This window comes from Carcharhinus amblyrhynchos, chromosome X, assembly GCF_965287045.1.
Source record: "Carcharhinus amblyrhynchos chromosome X, sCarAmb.v2.hapA, whole genome shotgun sequence".
NCBI classification, from domain to species: Eukaryota; Metazoa; Chordata; class Chondrichthyes; order Carcharhiniformes; family Carcharhinidae; genus Carcharhinus; species Carcharhinus amblyrhynchos.
This window is the reverse complement of record NC_137359.1, coordinates 5,302,155-5,325,272: the sequence shown is the minus strand read 5'-3', so window position 1 is coordinate 5,325,272 and position 23,118 is coordinate 5,302,155. Positions and strand designations below refer to the sequence as shown.

General features: G+C 44.0%; 1 protein-coding gene across 4 annotated transcripts in view; it reads left to right on the top strand.

The window, feature by feature from the left end:
• Positions 1-4,977: 4,977 nt before the first annotated feature.
• Positions 4,978-23,118, top strand: part of avil (advillin) — a 59,606-nt gene continuing 41,465 nt past the window's right edge. For 2 of the 4 annotated variants that reach the window (XM_080218096.1, XM_080218095.1), the window contains exons 1-7: positions 4,979-5,278; positions 7,086-7,417; positions 7,798-7,872; positions 12,009-12,205; positions 17,244-17,352; positions 20,734-20,844; positions 22,691-22,896. In XM_080218096.1, coding sequence (XP_080074222.1) covers positions 7,244-7,417; positions 7,798-7,872; positions 12,009-12,205; positions 17,244-17,352; positions 20,734-20,844; positions 22,691-22,896 — 872 coding nt within the window. In that variant the 5' untranslated portion in view covers positions 4,979-5,278; positions 7,086-7,243. Of the gene's footprint in view, positions 5,279-7,085; positions 7,418-7,797; positions 7,873-12,008; positions 12,206-17,243; positions 17,353-20,733; positions 20,845-22,690; positions 22,897-23,118 lie in introns of all 4 variants that reach the window. The other 2 variants (XM_080218098.1, XM_080218099.1) reach the window with 2 other exon arrangements.

The following is a 23,118-nucleotide window of genomic DNA, read 5'->3' as shown; positions in this document are numbered from 1 at the left end:
TCACAGCTTGGTATGGCTCGTGCTCTGCCCAACACCACAAGAAACTACAAAAGGCCAATGTAGGCCAATCCATCACGCAAACCAGCCTCCCATCCATTGACTCTGTCTGCACTTCCTGCTGCCTTGGCAAAGCAGCCAGTATTATTAAGGACCCCACGCACCCCAGACATTCTCTCTTCCACCTTCTTTCATTTGGGGGAAAAAGTTACAAAACTCTGAGAACATGTACCAACTGACTTAAGCAGCTTCTTCCCTGCTACCATCAGACTTTTGAATAAACCTACCTCACGTTAAGTTATCTCTCTCTACACCCTAGTTATGACTGTAACACATTCTGTATGCTCTTGTTTCCTTCTGTGAACTATATGCTTTGTCTGTCTAGAATGCAAGAAACAATACTTTTCACTGTATGCTAATACATGTGACAATAATAAATCAAATCTTCCCCAAATACCTCCAATTGGATCACTCCTTAATCTTCCAGACTTGAGGGAATACAAACCCAATCTCTGCAACCTAACATTATAATTTAACCCTTTTTGTCCCTGTATCATTGCGGTGTATTTGTGCTTAACCCCCTCCAAATCCACTGGGGTGCAGAGATGTCATCCATCAGGTGAAGTATGACAGAGAATAATTTGAAAGAGCTGGCATTTATATAGTGCCTTTTACAACCTCAAGGCATCCTAAAGTGCTTTACAACCAGTTAAGTACTTTTGAAGTATAATCACTGTTCTAATGTATACAAAGAGTAATGAAGTAAATGAGCGGATAATCTGAGGGATAAATGTTGACTAGGATATTTGGAAAAACTCCCCTGCTCTTTAAATAGTGCCATGAAATCTTTTATGTTCACCTGAGAGAGCAGATAGAACCTTGGTTTAATAGCACCTCTGACAGTGCAGCACTCCCTCAGTACTGCAGTGCGAGTGTTAGCCTGAAATTTTTGCTCGAGTCTCTGCATTGGGACACAACTTTTGAGGTAAGTTAAGCCATGGCTGATAGCTTTGCTTGCTAGAACAATATTCACCTCAATTTACCAGGTTACAAATGGGTTAACGTATGAATAGCTTTGAAATTGGTTATAAACAAATTTTGATGCAAATTATTTGACATTGACACTGCATTGCACAGAGGGGCATACACACATACACAATGTTTCTTGACTAAGGTCTGATCTGTATTACACTCAGTGGGATTAAATAGATGGAAAATTATGTCACTATGGCAACCAAGGCATTAAATATAAAAGGTATAAATGTGGCCTGGTTATGGTTAATATGGCTGAGCTGAAAATCTGCAGCAGCTTTCTAAATGTGTGTCCCAGTTCTATTGTGGAACTATCTACTATAGCTAGTGATGAGGTGGCTTGAGACATTATGATTTGACAGATACTCCCAGATTGTGGGATCAAACATTAGGACACAAATGGTCATTAATTAATGACTCCTACATTCATAAAGTGTACCTTGGTATTTAGCTGGGGCAGGAGTAAAGATGATACAATTAACCTCCGTCTCTGAAGTAAGAGGGTGAGTTCAAGTAATCAGCCTGGGTCTCTGCCCCAATAATGAATATACAGACACATTAGGAGCAGGAGTAGGCTATTTGGTGCATTGTGCCTGCTCCGCAATTCAATAAGATCATGGCTGATCATGTTCAGTCCTACTGGTGAAAAGCATTCATGGGAGTTGAGCTCACCATCAGGGTGGTGCTCCCCACGAGCCAAATAGCCATGTGACACTTAACAGCTCGTTTCACACATGTAGGATAGGCACTTGGTAATGTCCTTGAACTAGAATTTTACCAGTGCCTACTGTGAGCGAGATGGAAAAGGAGAACGACCTGATGGGGTGTATTGAAGCATTGAAGTACGTAAATTTGAATATTGTCTTTGTGTTACAGAGTGCAGTGGGCAGAGATAATGTGTATGAAAACCCATCTCATTTCTGTACACATTGACTTGCCCAGTATTTCAATGATATCTGTTCTCTATTGACACATACAAATAAGAATGACGTTACTGTAGTCATAATGGATAGTACAGTAAGATCTAAGCAAGAATCAGGTACAACCCAGCCAAGCAATCAGTGTTATGTAACATGCACTTGAATTGTTCAGCGTATGGATATCTTACTGGCCTGTTTTCTCCTCTCGCTCTTGGTTTTAGGCAAGTCTGCTCCAGCCCTGTCATAAGTTGGCACTGCCACCTTCTGTACTACCTTTTGCCATTATTCATAAATCTGAAACTGTCCAACTTGCAGGCTAACTCTGTTCTCAAAGCTAAGAACAGAGGCAAGAAGAGCAATAGCTTCTTGTATTCATGGAAAGTTATGTGACATTTGTGGAGGTCTTGTGCCGTAATGGGTAGCATCCCTGCCTCTAAGCCAGAAGCTCTGGGTTTGAGTACCATGATGCTGGCGTTGGGACTGGGGTAAACACAGTAAGAAGTCTCACAATACCAGGTTAAAGTCCAACAGGTTTATTTGGTAGCAAAAACCACTAGCTTTCAGAGTGCTGCCCCTTCATCAGGTAAGTGGGAGTTCTGTTCACAAACAGGGCATATAAAGACATAAAACAGAAGTATATAAAGTGTCTTTATATGCCCTGGTTGTGAACAGAACTCCCACTTACCTGATGAAGGGGCAGCACTCTGAAAGCTAGTGGTTTTTGCTACCAAATAAACCTGTTGGACTTTAACCTGGTGTTGAGACTTCTTACTTTGAGTACCAGTCCAGGCCTTGATGGCCAAGGAAGATGTATTCATAACATGACCAAACACATTGATTATCAACCTGCAAATCTTTTCAACACATGCCATGGTAGGTGGTAAGAATGGGAGATTGCTGGTCAGGCAAGTGATGGAAAGAAATTGGAGCCTCTACCATCACTATCCATAGCTCCTGACTACAACATGCTTGTTAAAGTGTATGTTGTCAGAACTCAGACTCCCTGAGTGATCTGTAACCCACCACCACCACATAACAATTGTGTTTAAAAGGATTTGATAGGATAGATTGAGTTTGTATTGATGGGGATATACAAAATCGGAGAGCATAATCTTAAAATCAGAGCAAGGCCATGTCAAAGGGAAATCAGGAAGCATTTTTTCACAAAGAGTAAAGGAAACTTGGTGATCAGCATAGGCCAAGAATAGAAACTGGGCTCTTCTTGCTCTGTTTGTGGGACTCAGTACCACACTGGGTTTTATCGCCTTTCTGTAGATGAATGAGGGCATGTTTCTCTCCATAAAGTGCCATTAAACACCTTCCCAGTTTAGTTCATACATTTTTCTTTAAGTTAGCACACACAGGTAAGAAGAACCCGTGGGGGAGGTTTCTGTGGTGTGCTCCCTACTTCTAGGAAAACTGTAAAAGTGCCCATGATTTCAGATTTATTATTTCACTGGAAATTGTAACTAGAAGAAACATTTCCAGTCCCAGTCTGAACACCAGCGTAAGCACAGATCAGTTTGCGCCAACTGTCCCACCAAATGAGGCTTAAGCTTTTCACTTTTAAGAATTCCAGAGAAATGTTCTTAACGTTCAGTGCTCATCTGTCTCACTTTAAAATGCCTAAACAATAAAAAAGAAAGCCAGTCATTTTCTTGATGATTTTCCTGACCTTGGTTACCGAGCCCCTTCCTGCACAAATGTCTTTTTGGCACTTAACCTCCAGTATGTGACTGTTTCCTCTCCTCCCCAACATGGAATACCTGGTAGTCTTAAAGGGCAGCATGGTGGCACAGTGCTGCCTCAGCATCAGGGACCTGGGTTCAATTCTGGCCTTGTGTGACTGTGCAAACTCCACACAGGCATTCTCCAAGTGTTTGCATGGGTTTCCTCTGGGTGCTCTGGTTTTCTCCCACAGATGTGGAGATGCTGGCGTTGGACTAGGGTAAACACAGTAAGAAGTCTCAACACCAGGTTAAAGTCCTACAAGTTTATTTGGTAGCACAAGCCACTAGCTTTCGGAGCACTGCCCCTTCATCGGGTGAGTGGGATTTCAGTTCACAAACAGGGCGTATGAAGACACACACTCAATTTACAAAATAATGGTTGGAATGCAGGTCTTTAAGACTTTATCACCTGTAAAGATACAGACAGTGAGTGGAGAGAGAGTTAAGCACAGGTTAAAGAGATGTGTATTGTCTCCAGACAGGACAGTTAGTGAGATTTTGCAAGCCCAGTCAATTTGTGGGGGTTACACATCGTGTGACATAAACCCAAGATCCTGGTCGAGACCGTCCTCGTGTACGGAACTTGGCTATCAGTCTCTGTTCAGCAACTCTGCATTGTCATGTTTCGTGAAGGCTGCCTTGGAGAACATTGGTTTTCACGATACATGACAAAGTTCTCCAAGGCGGCCTTCACGACACATGACAGTGCAGAGTCACTGAGCAGAGACTGATAGCCAAGTTCCACACATGACGGCCTCAACTGGGATCTTGGGTTCACATCACACAATCTGTAACCCCCACAAATTGACTGGGCTTGCAAAATCTCACTCACTGTCCTGGCTGGAGACAATACACATCTTTTTAACCTGTGCTTAATGCTCTCTCCACTCACATTGTCTGTACCTTTAAGATTTGATTACCTGTAAAGACTCGCATTCCAACCATTATTTTGTAAATTGAGTTTGTGTCTTTATATGCCCTGTTTGTGAACTGAAATCCCACTCACCTGATGAGGGGGCAGCACTCCAAAAGTTAGTGGCTTGTGGTACCAAATAAACCTGTTGGACTTTAACCTGGTGTTATGAGACTTCTTATTGTGTTTCTCCCACAGTCCAAAGATGTGCGGGTTAGGTTGATAAGCTATGCTAAATTTCCACTTGGTGTTGGGGGATTAGCAGGCTAAATAAATTCATGGTGTTACGGGGATAGAGCCTGGGTGGAATTGTTGTCAGTGCAGGTTCGATGGGTTGAATGGTCTCTTTCTGCATTGCAAGGATTCTATGACAGGCCGGGTTAAACACAGCTGTCTCTCAGACTAAATACTCCTATCTACAAGCAGGAGAAATGAATGCCTTTGTGGACAAACATGTTACTGTGAGTTTGAGTTAATGGCTCCTTTTGTTCTCTTATCAAACAAATGAAAATCATGCCATGCAAATATACACCAATGCTCACAGAGGCTAGAATTGCTGGATTATCACCACCTGATACCTACATAATTTGGAGTGCAGTTGGCTGGAATGTTTCTGTGTTCTTTGCTCATCTCAGCTTCAAATCTGCAGACTCTCATCGATCAGTGAACAACACCGAAGCACCAAGGTAATGTAAATTTAAATACAAAATCAGTCCATTTTAATTTCCACTGGGAATTGGACATAGCACATCTCATTAGATGAGGAAAATTCCTCAAATTCATATGCAGCAGATTCAGAGATGCATGGAGTGGGGCAGCTGACTTTTTTTGAGAAATGAGAGGGGCTGACGTTTACCTTTCTTATCCTTCTGAAAGGTCAGTGTGTTCAAAAGCATCACCAGGTGAGATCTGAGGACTACAGGAGTAAGTTTATCAAGGGGGTTCTGTATTTTCACTAGGATAATTCTCAACCATTCCAATCCAGTTTTATGCACCATTTTCTTTGTTTAATCAAGCACTGCACTCTATATAATCAATATAACTGGGATATATTTTAATTTAATATTTTAATTTTATATTGAATATAAAAGTAGGGAGGTCTTGCTGCAGCTGTATAGGGCATTGGTGAGGCCGCAGCTGGAGTACTGTGTGCAGTTTTGGGCGCCGCACCTGCGCAAGGATATTTTGGCCCTGGAGGGAGTGCAGAGGAGGTTTACTAGGCTGATACCGGAGTTGAGGGGATTGAGCTATGAGGAGAGGCTGAATAAACTGGGCTTGTACTCGTTAGAGTTTAGAAGAATGAGGGGAGATCTCATTGAGACGTATAAGATGATGAATGGGATGGATAGGATAGAGGTGGAGAGACTCTTCCCGCTCAAAAAGGACAGTAGGACTAGGGGGCACAGCCTCAAGATAAAGGGGAGGCGGTTTAGAACGGAGTTGAGGAGGAACTTCTTCACTCAAAGGGTGGTGAATCTCTGGAATTCTCTGCCCGTTGAAGTGGTGGAGGCTGCCTCGCTAAATATTTTTAAGACGCGGGTTGATGAGTTTTTGATAAGAGAGGGGATTAAGGGTTATGGGGAGAGGGCGGGAAAGTGGAACTGAGCCACAACAGATCAGCCATGATCTTATTGAATGGCGGGGCAGGCTCGAAGGGCTAGATGGCCTACTCCTGCTCCTATTTCTTATGTTCTTATGTTTATTAGTGTTACCAGTAGGCTTACATTAACACTTCAGTGAAGTCACCACACTTCGGGCACACTGAGGGAGGATTTAGCATAGCCAATGCACCTAACCAGCACGTCTATCGGACTGTGGGAGGAAACCGGAGCACCCAGAGGAAACCCACACAGACATGGGAAGAATGTGCAAACTCTGCACAGACCGTGACCCAAGCCAGGAATCAAACCCAGGTCCCTGGTGCTGTGAGGCAGCAGTACTAATCATTCTGCTGCACATATTTTGTTCCAGTTTCTATGTATAGTGGATTAGTAAATGCCTTACGAAGGTTTGCGCTGCTCCCAGTGAAATTGTTTACTAGTAAACAGGATGGGAAGGAAGTTCATTTTTAATCCTGGCAATGTTGTAAGGGGCAAGTGGTATTCACAATCCAAAACAAGATGTCTCCTACAAATTACCTTAGGCCTGGAATTTCTGGTAACTATACCATACACCGATGAATGCACTGTACTATGTTTGCCTGTCACTTAAACTGCTTCAGATGTGTTCAGTATAACAATGCAAGTAGCAGACGTACTTCAGTTCCTTACAGAGCTACCACTACACCAGGATTGTCCTGGAACCTCCAGGAATTGAAGGTTAATCTTTAGAACACTACTGCAAGCTAAACCCAGGAGAAAGATCACAGGGGCACTTTAAAAAAAAAAGCTTGTTTTTTACTCTTAGAACACTTTTGTTCATTAATTATAAAAGTATTGGAGATAGGGGAATATTGGGAATGAGTCTTTTCACTGATTTTTTTTTACCCCCCAGATGAGGTACCGTGAGGATTGACGTGTTTGGCAACCAATGGTTGGATTGTGCGGGGTGAAGCAGTAGGAGTTGAAGGTCATGTGATAAAATCATAAGGAATATATTCAACCAGAGTTGCCAAACCCAGTTCCTCATCGTCAACATAGGGAGGTGGCTCAATGCTTTTCCACCTTGCAGCCTTCACCAGCAAGAGTTCTTTCACAAATGCTTGCCTCTTTTTTTCAGCAAATTGCGTTGATTTGCAGAAAGTTACAATCCAAACGAGAATGTCAGTGGAAATGGTCTTTAATGCTGTTAGCAACACCCCCGGATTGCTGATATGGAGAATTGAGGTGAGTTGGCATTCTTGAGCTGCATGCTTGTTTATAAATGGATGGTAGAAATTTCCTCCAATCAGTAGCCATAAGTCAAATGTAAGATTGACAGAAACCCCAGATAGGAGTAAACCAAGTTTGCACCATATTTATAGCTGTTAATCAGACTTTCCAAGTTGTAGAGTGTTTGTTTGCAACAGATGTCGTTGAGAGACCAAGAGACAGTAATCCAAAGGATTAGATCATCAACTAGGAGTAAAGTTCTTGATCAGCGACTCACCTACTTATTTCAAACTAATATCAGTCTAGTCCTTTCAGTTGTCACTAAATAGTGGCAGTGAAATTTTTATTTTCTGTTTTCTTTTACTCTTTGTAAAGTGTGATCTATTTTTTATCAGAAATTGGAGTTGGTGCCTATTCCTGAGAAGGCCTATGGTAACTTTTTTGATGGTGACTGTTACATCCTCCTCGCGGTAAGTTTAAAAACCTGGCTTTGCAGCATTGCTTTAATTATCACAAGAACCAACACCAAAAATAGTTTAATAGGCCTTATTTCCATTTGCAATGGAAGTCAATAATGGGGAAGATAAAATGTTCCAATTTTTTAGACTCCACATCACGCAGGGCAGGTATAGTGTTAGGTACAGAGAAAATCTCCATTTACACAGTTCCCATCAAACACTCCCAGGACAGGTACAGCACGGGTTATATACAGAGTAAATCTCCCTCTACACAGTCCCCATCAAACGCACCCAAGATGTATACAGCACAGGGTTAGATATAGAGTAAAGCTCCCTCTACACTGTTCCCCCATCAAATAAAGAACAAAACAGACCCTTCGGCCCAACGAGCCCGCGCCACCATTTTAACATTGAGTCCCCTCCACCCATGACCCTTGTCTATGCTCATGGCATTCCACATTGAGGGGAGACTAATTTAGGGACAATTTGTTTCACCAATCAGCCTAATAGCACATCTTTGGGGTGTGGGAGGAAACCGGAGCACCCGGAGAAAACCCACGCAAGCACAGGGAGAATGCGCAAACTCCCACAGACACTGACCCAAATCCATGTGTCTGTACAGCAAACAGTGATAGTCACTGAGCTGTCGTGTTGCCCAGCATCTGGTCCATTTTAAGCATACACTAACGATGTGAAGTACTAGGCTACTCTCGAAACAACTAAGAGCAGCCCTCGTACGACCCATCGCGTGTATGCCCCTTGTTGGACAACAAGGCGGACCGACTTAAAACCTGTGGATTAAAAGAGAAAAACATCAGTATCATCCATATCCTTATACATTCCCAGGGATGTCCCAAGGCTCCTGAACCTTATTTAAAACAGTCTCCTATATTCCTCCATCTCCATCCCGCTCATGTGCCTGTCTAAGTAACTCTTAAACAACTCTAGCGTGCCTGCCTCCACCACCTTGCTTGGCAGAGCATTCTATACACCCACAACCCTCTGTGTGAAAAACCTCCCTCTAACATCCAAATTATACCTCGCCGCCCATGGCCCCTTGTAATGTGCGTTTCCAACCTAGGAAAAAGCTTACCACTGTTTACTCTATCTATACCCTTCATAATCTTGTATACCTCTATTAGATCTCCTCTCAGTCGCCGTCTTTCAAGGGAAAACAGCCTCAATTTGCTCAATCTTTCCTCATAACCCAGTCCTTCCATACCAGGCAGCATCCTGGTAAACCTCCTCTGCACTCTCTCCAGGGTCTCCACGTCTTTCCAGTAGTAAGGCGACCAGAACTGGACGCAGTACTCCAAATGCGGCCTAACCAACGTTCTATACAACTGCAACATTAGACTCCAGCTCTTATACTCTATACCCCTTCCTATAAAGGCTAACATACCATAAGCTCCCTCTACACTGTCCCCATCAAACACTCCCAGGACAGGTACAGCACAGGGTTAGATACAGAGTAAAGCTCCCTCTACACTGTACCCCATCAAACACTCCCAGGACAGGTACAGCACGGGGTTAGATACAGGGTAAAGCTCCCTCTACACTGTCCCCCCATCAAACACTCCCAGGACAGGTACAGCACGGGGTTAGATACAGAGTAAAGCTCCCTCTACACTGTCCCCCCATCAAACACTCCCAGGACAGGTACAGCACGGGGTTAGATACAGAGTAAAGCTCCCTCTACACTGTCTCCCCATCAAACACTCCCAGGACAGGTACAGCACGGGGTTAGATACAGAGTAAAGCTCCCTCTACACTGTCCCCCCATCAAACACTCCCAGGACAGGTACAGCACGGGGTTAGATACAGAGTAAAGCTCCCTCTACACTGTCCCCCCATCAAACACTCCCAGGACAGGTACAGCACGGGGTTAGATACAGAGTAAAGCTCCCTCTACACTGTCCCCATCAAACACTCCCAGGACAGGTACAGCACGGGGTTAGATACAGAGTAAAGCTCCCTCTACACTGTCCCCCCATCAAACACTCCCAGGACAGGTACAGCACAGGGTTAGATACAGAGTAAAGCTCCCTCTACACTGTCCCCCATCAAACACTCCCAGGACAGGTACAGCACGGAGTTAGATACGGAGTAAAGCCTCCACTCAGATATCACAATAACATATACCTATTTCTCATACAAATATGGTTATGGTTTCTCTGATGATGTAACCAACTGATCTTGAATTGTGGGCTGTTTGGAATGGAATCATTCTGGGGTGAACTGAAATAAATAATCCAGCAGCCTAACTGTGGGGGAGGGAGGAGCTTCTGCTCTTGAGCCTTCAGCTAGTCAGAGCTAAAATTGGCATTTTTTAAAAAAAATGACGAGATGTTTGCTAAGTACTTAATTTTCTTAGCCAGTGTACTGGTGGGAACCATTACAGCAACCTGTATGCCCCTGTGTTAGATAGGCAAATCAGTTTGATTCCTGCTTCTGATCTTTTTCAACCAGTCTATGCTGGAAGTACATTTGTGTGTGAATGTCAGGGTGGTGAGAGTGTGAAACTCGCTACCAGGAAGAATAGTTGAGGTGAATAGCACAGTTGCATTTAAAGAGAAATTAGATAAACACATGAGGGAAAAAGAAATAGAAGGGTTTGCTGATAGGCTGAAATAAAGTAGAAATAGAGGAATATTACGTTAAACAGAAATACCAGATTAGATTTGTTGGGCCAAATGACCTGTTTGTTTGCTGTGTGCTGAATGAATGGAGGAAGGGATGGGCAGGATTAGCCTGGGTCTAAGCTCATTCCTGCATCCTTATTCTGATTATGTGTCACAGTATTGTTGGTACTGTGATGAAAATTTGCAAATGATATGTATATATAAATTGGGTGGGATTTTCTGGCCACTTTTCGCCCGAAAACCAGAAAATCCTGCCCAAGATCAATGGACCTTTTGCATGATCTGCCTCCCTCACCCACTATAATTCCCATGGCGGGTGGGACGGGAAAATTCCCCCTCCTTGTGTGTCCTTTGTGTTTCAGGAGAATGTTTTAAAGTTCCGCTTTTTTCTACAAGTAGTCAGTATACCTGGAAGGAATATAGCTCAGATGCTGGGAGAGCAGAATAATTACTAATTTCAACCTTGCAAGTGGTTATGTTAAGTAGAGTTAATGGACTTTTGTTTATTTAAGTTCCCCAGGGATTTCAAAGTAGAGTGATTGACAGGGTCATGTGATGTAGTTTATGTGCAGTCCTTGATATGTAGCAAATTAAACAGGCTTTTGCTCGAAGGAGTTGGAGTTTGGCTGTTCTGGTTGAAGTTAGGACAGTTTTGCAGGCTTCTTCAAGCTCTATATCTTTCTGACACGCCAAGGCTTTTCACGCGCATTATAGCAAGTATATTTGTGATTGCTAACTATATTTAAACTGGGTTTTTAAGTCTATCAAAAGAATGTTGCTTATTTGGAACAGAAATAGTGATAAATTAGATATTAAAGTTATTTCTTTTCACGTTTAAATATTATTCAGCTGTTTAAGAGTTAAGCTGCTTCTTTTTGTTAGAGTTATATGTAAACTGTGTTATGAATAAAGCTTGTCTTGATAAAAGATCCCTAAGTTGTCAATGGAATCACTCCTGGAACAAAGCATCCTTTCCTCACGTTTGTTCCAAAATAGAAAAATTGTTGGGGTCAAGTCTAGCTTCATAATATATTGGGGTTCTGTTCTGGAACCCTAACAGTACCAGCCTGATACCTCTGCTTGTTGATTTACATTGGCTCCCAGTCTGACAATACATTAGTTTTAAAATTCTCATCCTTGTTTTCAAATCACTCCAAGGTGTCCTCCCTTTCACTGTGATGTCCTTCTGCCCTCCTAAATCTCTACACTCCTCCAATTCTAGCCTCTTGTGATTCCTGATTTTAATCACTCTGCCATTGATGACCATGCTTTCAGCTGTCTGGATCCAAAATGCTAGAATTACCCCATAACTTCTCTGCCTCTCTTTTAAGATGGTTTTTAAAATATATTTAAATTTCCTTCGGTGGCTCAAATGTCCCAATGTTGGTCTGGTATATGCTCCTGTGAAGCATACATCAGACCAGCCTCTTCTGTTAAAGGTGCTATATAAATGCAAGATGTTGTCAAAACGTTCAAAACCTTTTCTTCTCCCCCTCCATTGTGCAGACCCAGAGAGTTGGCAGTGGTTTCAAGCGTGACATCCATTTCTGGATTGGGATGGAGTCGTCCCAGGACGAGCAGGGTGCAGCTGCAATTTACGCAACCCAGCTGGACGAATACCTGGAGGGAGCTTCAGTGCAGCATCGGGAAATGCAAGAACATGAGTCAGAGACCTTCAAGGGTTACTTCAAAAATGGAATCATGTGAGTTATTTTCTTTGTCTGTGAGTAGGAGGACAGACGGCACTTGGAGTGTGATAGCTGGGGGATATAATGCTTAGGGCTCACTATTGTAGAGGGGGCACAGCACCTGGGGCTTGATATTCAGCGCACTGTGCTTAGGGCTCGAATTCCAATAGACACATTACTTGGGGTGTGATATTGGGGGGACGCGCTGCTTGGGACTTGATATCCACTGGACATAGCACTTAAGAACATAAGAACATAAGAAATAGGAGCAGGAGTAGGCCATCTAGCCCTTCGAGCCTGCCCCGCCATTCAATAAGATCATGGCTGATCTGTCGTGGCTCAGTTCCACATTCCCGCCCTCTCCCCATAACCCTTAATCCCCTCTCTTATCAAAAACCCATCAACCCGCGTCTTAAAAATATTTAGCGAGGCAGCCTCCACCACTTCAACGGGCAGAGAATTCCAGAGATTCACCACCCTTTGAGTGAAGAAGTTCCTCCTCAACTCCGTTCTAAACCGCCCCCCCTTTATCTTGAGGCTGTGCCCCCTAGTCCTACTGTCCTTTCTGAGCAGGAAGAGTCTCTCCACCTCTATCCTATCCATCCCATTCATCATCTTATACGTCTCAATGAGATCTCCCCTCATTCTTCTAAACTCTAACGAGTACAAGCCTAGTTTATTCAGCCTCTCCTCATAGCTCAACCCCCTCAACTCCGGTATCAGCCTAGTAAACCTCCTCTGCACTCCCTCCAAGGCCAAAATATCCTTGCGTAAGTACGGCGCCCAAAACTGCACACAGTACTCCAGCTGCGGCCTCACCAATGCCCTATACAGCCGTAGCAAGACCTCCCTACTTTTATATTCAATCCCCCTCGCTATGAAGGCCAGCATCCCATTCGCCTTCCTGACCACCTGCTGCACCTGCAGGCTGGGTTTTTGCGACTCATGCACAAGGACCCCGAGGTCCCTCTGCACCGTCGCCTGCTGCAGTTTTTCTCCACGTAAGTAATAATCCTTCCTACCATTATTCCTACCAAAGTGGACCACCTCGCACTTGCCAACATTAAATTCTATTTGCCATTTCCTGGCCCATTCACCCAGCCTATCTAGATCCTTCTGTAGACTCTCCACACCCTCCGCACAATTTGCCTTTCCACCAATCTTGGTGTCATCAGCAAATTTCGACACCATACACTCGGTTCCCTCCTCCAGATCATCTATATAAATGGTAAATAGCTGAGGCCCCAGCACCGACCCCTGGGGCACTCCACTAGTCACCATCCGCCAATCCAAATAGCACCCATTGACCCCCACTCTCTGACTCCTATTTGACAGCCAATCCTCTATCCACGCTAACACCCTACCCCCAACTCCATGCCCCCTGACCTTCTGCAATAACCCCTTGTGAGGTACCTTGTCAAACGCCTTCTGAAAATCAAGAAAGACCACATCCACCGGCTCTCCTCTATCCACCGCCCTAGACACATCCTCATAGAACTCCAGTAAATTTGTCAGACACGACTTCCCTTTAAGGAAACCGTGCTGCGTCTGCTCTATCAAGCAGTTCCCCTCAAGATGCCTCGCTATTTCCTCCTTGATGACGGATTCTAACATTTTACCTACAACAGACGTTAAACTAACCGGCCTATAATTCCCTGCCTTTTGCCTGGCACCCTTCTTAAACAACGGCGTAACATTAGCCCTTTTCCAATCCTCCGGCACTTCCCCGGAATCCAGCGACGTCTGGAAAATAACCACCAAGGCATCCACTATCACCTCCGCCATTTCTTTCAGGACCCTCGGATGCATTCCATCCGGTCCTGGGGACTTGTCCACAATCAGCCCCTCCAGTCTGTCGAGCACCGCCTCTCTAGTAACAGTAATGTCATCGAAACCCTCCATTCCTACCACCTTTCCATCTCTAACACCCGGCAAATTATTCACGTCCTCCTCCGTGAAGACAGTAACAAAAAAGTTATTCAATACCTTAGCCATATCCCCATCCCCTACCACTAGGTCCCCTTTCTCATCCTCTAAAGGACCAACGTTCACCCTAGCCAGCCTCTTCCTTTTTATATATTTATAAAAACTCTTGCTATCCTTTTTTGTATTAAGCGCTAGCCCAGCTTCATAGTTTCTCCTACCCTTCTTTATCAACTTCTTTGTCAATCTTTGTTGACATTTAAACCTCTCCCAATCCTCTTCTCGCCCACTACTCTTAGCTACTCTAAACACCTCCGCTTTTAATTTAACACTTTCCTTCACCTCCTTCGTTATCCATGGCTTATTACCTCTCCTCCTACTGTCCTTTTTGACCATCGGAATAAATTTCCACTGAGCACCAAGAAAGATCTCCTTAAAGATCCTCCACTGCTCCTCAGCAGACCTACCTTCCAACGCACTCCCCCAGTCCACATTCGCCAATTCCTCTCTCATCCTACCGTACTCCCCTCTGTTCAAACAAAGGACGCGTGTCCGGGAACCCACTTTCTCCTCCTCCATCAGCACCAGAAACTCCACCATACAATGATCACTCTCCCCAAGAGAATCCTTCACCGCGAGTTCCCTAATTCTACCCGCCTCATTACATAACACCAGATCCAAGACAGCTCGCTCCCTCGTCGGCTCCAACACACACTGTTCGAGGAAACTATCCCGGCAGCATTCCAAGAATTCCTCCTCGAGCCCACCGCGTTCAACATGGGTCGACCAATCAATATGCAGATTGAAATCCCCCATAACTACTGCCGTCCCATTCCTGCACGCCGCACTTATTTGCGCGTTAACAGCCCGCCCCACCTCCAGATCATTATTGGGGGCCTATAGACGACACCCACCAGCGTCTTCCTCCCTTTGCTGTTCCTAATCTCCACCCACAACGATCCCACGTTCTGCTCCTTGGCTCCAATATCATCCCTCGCTACCACCCTGATGCTATCCTTAATCAGCAGAGCTATGCCCCCCCCCACTTTTCCCTCCCGCCTATCCTTCCTAAACACTTGATACCCCTGGACATTCAGCTCCCAGTCCCTGTCACCTTGCAGCCACGCCTCTGTAATGGCCACCAGATCGTATCCATTTGTGTCGATCTGCACCACCAACTCATCCACTTTATTCCTAATGCTTCGCGCATTCAGATAAAGCACCTTCATCCCAGCCTTCACCTGGACCTTATTTGCCGTAACGCCACCAACCATACTCACGCCCCCTACTCCCTCTATTATTGGGACATCCTCGGCCTCTACCCTTACCTGTACCGTCTCCTTAACTTTAGACCCTGTAATGTCACCTACCCTCACACCCTCCCCCACCTAATTAGTTTAAAGCCCTGTCTACAGTCCTCTTTACTCAATTCGCCAGCACTCTGGTCCCAGCACGGTTCAGACTAACCCCATCCCGCCCGAACAGGTCCCACCTACCCCAATACTGGTGCCAATGCCCCATAAATTCAAACCCATTCCTCCCACACCAATCCCTGAGCCACCCATTCACTTCCTTAATCCTGTCAACCCTACGCCCATCTGCACTCGGTTCAGGCAGTAGCCCAGAGATGACCACCTTGTCGGTTCTACTTTTTAATTCCATTCCCAGCTTTTCATACTCCCTCCCCAGATCCTCAGTTCGCATCTTGCCTATGTTGTCGGCACCCACATGAACCACAACGACCAGATTCTCACCCTCCCACTCCAGGTTCCTCTGCAGCCCAGATGCGACATCCATGGGAGTTTCTGCTCTGCATTTTCACTGGGAAAATTGAAGGAGTTATCAAGCAAATGAAATTTATTTGTGTGCATGAGCTTTTTAAAAATCCCCATCCTTCCTTATTTTCATAGTTTTTCTGAGACTGGTTGAACAGGCAGCCTGCCCCCAGGCCTCTGAGTGATGAACTCAGAGCAGCACTCTCAGAGATCCATGGAAAGTGTCCTAAAGCACAAAGTCTAGTTACTCATCTTAATGTGGAGGCCTCTGGCCTCCATGAATTTTGAAAAAAATTGTTTTGTGTCTTGGCAGTGCTGCATATATTGGCCATTCTTAATTACCTTGACAAGGTGATGATGGGCCACTATCTTGAACCACTACAGTCCATGTAAAGGTTCTTTTACAGTGATGTTGGGTGGGTAGTTCCAGGATACTGACCCACTGGTGATAAAGGGACAGTGATACATGTCCAAGTTAAGACTGTGGGTAACTTGGAAATAATGGTGTATCCACAATATTCCTTCTATTGTTCTTTGCTCTCGTTTTTTATTTTAGGGTCTGCTGAGCTTTGTGCTTAATGCTATTTAGAAAACAGGTAGCCCAATGCAGTAACCTCACTAGGTTTGTACCTCATTCTAAGTATATAGGTGCACCATTCTATACACCACATGAATCAGAATTGGTCTCTTTGTGTGTACGTGATGAAAGAGTAATGGATCCGCTAGGGCCCTGCGCGAATGGATTGTGCTTCTAGAATGCAATTCTGATTTTTTTTCTAATGGCCCAGTTCTAATACATCATATGAAATATGTCCTTCACCTGTCCCACTTAGAACTGTAAGATTGACAGCTCAGTAGAATTGGAGGGGGGAGCAGTTAAACCTGCTCCTCCCCATTCTACAGCACTACTTGTTGATGTGCTCCATCACTGTGCAGACCAACTAGTTTTGGGACATCCTGAATGTGTGAAAGGCATGTTCTTTGGATGTAGCATGGTGGCACAGTGGTTAGCACTACTGCCTCACAGCTCCAGGGATCCGAGTTCAATTCCAGCCTCAAGTGATTGTCTGTGAGGAGTTTGTACATTCTCGGCATGTCTGTGTGGGTTTTATCCGGGTGCTCCAGTTTCCCCCCACAGTCCAAAGCTATGCGGGTTAGGTTGATTGGCCAGGCTAAATTGCCCCGTAATATTGGGGCATTAGCAGGGTAAACATGTGGGGTTACGGGGATAGGGCCGGGGTGGGATTATTGTTGATGCAGGCGCAATGGGCCAAATGGCCTCTTTCTGCACTATGAGTCTATGAGCACTGGTCAGGTGTAGTAGCGCATTTCTCTCGCATTTTAATTTCTTGCAGCTACAAGAAAGGGGGCGTGGCCTCTGGAATGAAGCACGTGGAAACCAACATTTACAATGTGCGTCGCCTCCTCCACATGAAGGGAAAGAAGACTGTCATTGCTACTGAGGTAAGACTGTCCCCTGAACACTACCTACAGCTAGATAAGCCTGAACTTACCCACTATAAAAAATATCTGGAATTAAGATTCTACTGATGATCATGAAACCATTGTCAATTGTTGGAAAAACCCATCTGGTTCACTGATGTCCTTTAGAAAAGGGAATCTGCCATCCTTATTTGGTCTGGCCTACATGTGACTCCAGAGTGACAGCAATGTGTTTAACTCTCAATTGCCCTTTGAAATGGCAAGTCAAGGGCAGGTAGGGATGGGCAATAAATGCTGGCCAGTCATGTCCCATGAATGAATAATAAAAAAAATTAGAGTCATGGATTAGTCTTGTGTCAGTCACACAAGTGGTGTTCTGTCAATCTGTTCAAAGATTAAACAGGCTGCAGCTTGTTTCTCTCAGAGAGAAGGTGCAGGGGTGATCTGATAGTGGCCTTCAGGATTATGATATGATTAAATAGAGTAGATGTAGAGAAAATGTTTCCACTTGTGGAGAAAACCCAAACTTGGAGCCATCAATATAAGACAGTCACTAGTAAATCCAATCAGGAATTCAGGAGAAACTTCTTTACCCAGATTGGGGAGAATGTGGAAATTCACTACCACAGAGTGTTGTCAAGGCGAATAGTATAGAAAAAAATTACAGCATAGAAAGGGGCATTTCAACCCATTTTGTCTGCACCAGCCAAAAAGAGATCAAAGGAAACTAGCTGCACATTTTAATTGCACTTTCCAACATCTGGTCCGTAGCCTTGCAGGTTACAGCATTTTCTTTGCAGATTAAGGTACGTTTTAAATGATATGAGAATTTCAACTACTGATTCAGGCAGTGAATTCCAAATGCCCACCACCCTCTGGGTGAAAAAGGTTTTTCCCCATGTCCCCTCTAATCCTTCAATGACCCCTGGTAATTGAGTCCTCAGCTGGGGGAAACAAGTCTTTCCTGTCTACCCTGTCTAGGCCCCTCATAATTTTGTGCAACCTCAATTAGGTCACCCCTGAGCCTTCTCTGTGCTAAGGAAAACAATCTCAGCCTGTCCAGTCTTTCCTCATAGATGCAATTTTCAAGCCCTGGAAACATTCTTGTAAATCTCCTGTGCATCCTCTCCAGAACAATTACGTCCTTCCTGTAATGTGATGACCAGACCTTTATACCAAACTTGAGCTGTGGCCTAACTAGCATTTTGTACCATTCCATCATTACATCCCTGCTTTTGTATTCAATACCTAGCCCAATAAAGGAAAGCATTCCACGTGCTTTCTTATCCATGGGCCCCTGTCTTCTTCAGGGGCCCGTGGACGTTCACTCAAAGGTCTCTCACTTTCTTCCTCAACCCCTTTCAATTTCTTTCCTGTTTATTGAGTATTCTTTTGCTTTGTTTGCTCACCCCAAATGCATAACCTTTCACTTTTCCCAATTAAATTCTGTTTGTCATTTCTCTGTCCGCTCAACCAAATCATAGCTGTCAACTCTAGAATGATATCAATCTTCTTTAACTACACAGACAATTTTTGTGTCATCTGTAAATTTCCCGATCACGCCCCCACATTTAACAAGCAGCAAGGGCCCCAACACTGAGCCCTGTGGAACACCACTCGAAACCACTTTCCATTTGCAAAAATATCCGTCAACCACTACATTTTATTTGCTGTCACTGAGCAAATTTTGGATCCAACTCGCCACCTTCCCCTGTATCCTTCACTTTTCTGATTAGTCTGCCATGTGGGACCTTGTCAAATGCCTTACTGAAATCCACATAGACAATGTTCACTGCATTACCCTCATCAATCCTCCTAGTTACTTCTCAAAAATTTTGATTAAGTTAATAAGACACAATCTTCCCCTGACAACACCATGCTGACTATCCCTGATCAATCTGTGCCTAAGTGACCATTTAACCTGTCTTTAAAATTGATTCCAATAATTTGCTTACTACCGATGTCAGACTGACTGACCTATAATTTTCTGGCCTGTCCCTCGCACCTTTTTAAATAATGGTACAATGTTCACAGACCTCCAATCCTCTGGTACCTCAGCTGTATCTAGTAAGAATTGTAAAGTGATCCTCAGAGCATCTGCTATTTCCTCCTTGGCTTCCTATAACAGCCTGGGATATAATCCATCCAGCCCTGGTGATTTATCCACCTTCAAGGATGTCAATCCCTCCAGTATTTCCTCCCTCATAATGCTTATTGTAACTAATATTTCACAATCCTTCTCTTTAACAAGAATGCCTGCATCATTTCTCTCCTTGGTGAGACAGAGACGAAGCACTCATTGAAAACCCTGCTCACATCTTCTACATCAACACACAAATTACCATGTACACCTCTGATAGGCCCTACCCTTTCCTTAGTTACTCTATAATGTACCAATAAAACAAATTTGGGGTTTTATTTGATTTTACCTGCCAATATTTTTTGTATCCTCTCTTTGCTTTCCTAATTTCCTGTTTTTTACTTAACCCCTTTGTTTACACCTCCAAATTTTCTACAGTATGTGACGATCAAATGCTTTTTTTCCTGCTTTATCTTGCGCTGTACACTTCTGAATAACCAGGGGGCTTGAGTACCAACCTTTCTCTTTATGGGACATAAAGAGAAAGGTTGCATTGTTACAGTAGGCTCTCACTTTTGAATGCTTTCCACTGATTTCACAGTTTTCCCTGTGCAGTCCACTTCCATCAGTTCACCTATCAACTTTGTGAAATTTGTCTTTCCCCAAATTTACTCCGGTTCTATCTTTGTCCTTTTCCATAATGGTGCTAAATCTAATTGTATTATGGTCACTATCTCCAAAATGGTCCCCCACTGCTACTTCATTCACTTGCCCAGCTTCGTTTCCTAATACTAAACCTAGAATTGCACACCCTCTCATTGGGCTTGTTCTGTGATGGCTAAGCAACACATTAAGGGGAAAGGAATAGAAGGATGCAGTGATGGGGATGAGATGAAGTAAGGAGGTGGGAGGAAGCTCGTGTACCATTAGCACCTACTCTGTTGGGCTGAATAGTCTGTTTCTGTGCCGTGGACTTGATGTAACTATGTAAGGGGGAATGCCACATTGTCAGATTGGATGTGCAACATGAAAGTTAGAAACATAAGAACAGGAGGTCATTCAATCCCTCAAGCATATTACATAGGATTAGGAGGAAGCCCAATATGGGTGGTTCTTATCATACAGCAAGAGTCTCCTATTCATCCACATTCTCTGGTACTCATTTTATCCACCTCACAAAGATGGAAAGCTCAGTGAACACTGAAGGTCTTGACTCCAAATCTCAAAGGACTGAGCAATTTTTTTTTTAGAGAAAATGCAATAACTGATCAACCTCTGGTTGCTAGCACTAGGTGAAAGTTAGTCTATCATGTGTTTTACAGGTTGAAATGAGTTGGAAGAGTTACAACTTGGGTGACGTATTTCTACTGGATGTTGGTAAAGTTATTATTCAGTGGAATGGGCCGGATAGCAATAGAATGGAACGACTCAAGGTAGTGAATTCGCAGTCAATGCTTTCTCTGCTTCTCTGAAAAACCTTCAAGAGGTAATATTCTGAGACATTTTCATGGGGTTAGTTCCCTAAATTTTCACTTCAGTGCACTACTAAGGGAGTCTTGCATTGTTGGAAGAACCAAATGCCCTGGTGGCCTGTTGAATGTTAAAGATGCCATAACACCATTTGAAGAAAAGGAAATTCTCCCAATGTCCTGGTGTAAATTCATTGCTCAACCAATTCTACCATAAACAAGTAATCTGGTCGTTGAACCATAGAATCCCTACAGTGCAGAAGTAGGCCATTTGGCCCATCGAGTCTGCATTGTCTCCAAAAGAGCATCGTTACCCAGGCCCAACCTTCTGCCCAATCATCATAACCCTGCGCATTTACCATGGCCAATCCACCTACCCTAGACTCCAAGGAGCAATTTAGCATGGCCAACCCACATTACCTGCATATCTGTGGACTGAGAGGAAATTGGAGCACCTGGTGGAAACCCACACAGACATGGGGAGAACTACAAACTCTACACAGACAGTCACCCAAGATCAGAATTGAATTTAGGCCCCTGGCGATGTGAGGCAGCTGTGCCACTGTCCTAGCCTCCTCTCATTGCTGTCTGTAAGATGGTATTGGTATAAAATGTCTTGGGTGTGTAATTAGCTACCATGCTTCTTACTCTGGTAGTATTCTGAATTGTCAGATGTGGCTCAGGAAGTAGCATTTTTCCCTCTGAGTCGTAAGATAGTGAATTCAATTCTACTCTAAAGACTTAAACATAATATCCAGACTGACATTCCCAGTATTGCACTGAATAAGTGCTGCACTGTCAAAGGGGCAGAACCAAGAGAGTGCTGCACTGTTAGAGTTCAGTACTGGGGGAGAACTGAACTGTTGGGAGATACAGTGTTGCACTGTTGGAAGGGCAATGTGGAGGGACAATGTTGCTGGCACTGCACTGTCGGAGAGGCAATATGAGATAGCAGAGCACTGTCGGAGAGTCAGGACTGAGGGAAAGCCACACAGTTGGAGGTACTATACTGAAGGAGCATTATACTGTTTGAAGGATACTATGGAAGGGTAGTATTATGGTAGCACTGCATTGTCAGGGGGACAGTCCTGCTGGAGAACTGCACTGATGGAGGGTCAGTGCAGAGGGAGCACTCCGCTGTTAGAGGGTCAATACTGAGGAGCACTGTTGGGGGGTGGTGGGGGTTGTCATCAGTACTAAGGGAGCATCATACTGGCAGAGCAGTAGTGCCGAGGGAGCACCGCAGTGGTCAGAGGGTAGGTGCTGAGGGAGTGCCACACTGTTGGAAGGACAATCCTGAGGAGTGCCACACTTTCAGAGGCGTTTTTTGAGAGGGATGTTTAAAAAAAAGGCCCCGTCTTTCCCCGTCAGATGGATGTGAAAAATCCCTTAGTGCTGTTTCAAAGTCTACACCACTAGTTCCAGACTACAACAGGCATGTAAAAGTGCATGTTGCAGCAGAAACTTTGATTCCCTGAGTGATCTGTAACCCACCACCACTATTTCAAAGAAGTGCAAGGGAATTCTCCCTGGTATCCTGGTTCAATATAAATGGTCAATCAATATAATTAAAAGTTATTATCCAGTCATTATCACATTGTTGTTTGATGGAACTTGCTGTGCGCAAATTGACTGCTGCATTTCCTCCACGATAAGTGACTGCACTTCAAAAAGTACTTAATTGACTGTAAAGTGCTTTGGGATATCCTCGGTTGTGAAAGTCGCTATAGCAATGTTCTTTTTCTTTATTTATCAGATCCACCTCACAATGAATTAATACTTCTTTCTATTTCACTTGTCCTCTCTATAGGGTATGCAGCTAGCCAAGGATATTAGAGATCGGGAGAGAGGTGGACGTGCAGAGATTGGAGTAATCGAAGGTGACGAGGAACAAAAATCTCCTGAGCTGATGAAGGTTGTAATAAACATTCTTGGGGAAAGGACCAAGAAAATAAGCCCACCAACGTCTGATGAAAAAGCAGTTCAAAGACAGAAAGCTAACATTAGCCTCCACCAGTAAGAGTTTAAGTAAACCTGGCTCCCATTTTAAGTATAAGAATAACAGATTGCTGGGATTGGGTTGCACAAAAATAAATAATGTATGGAATATTTTAAATATAGAAAATTGCGTACATGAAACATGTTGCATATAGAATATCAGACATAGTGCATGTTTTTGTTGTGGGGAAAATCTATTAGGGTCTACAGAGAGGGCTGCTACTAGCCAAATTGAGGGTA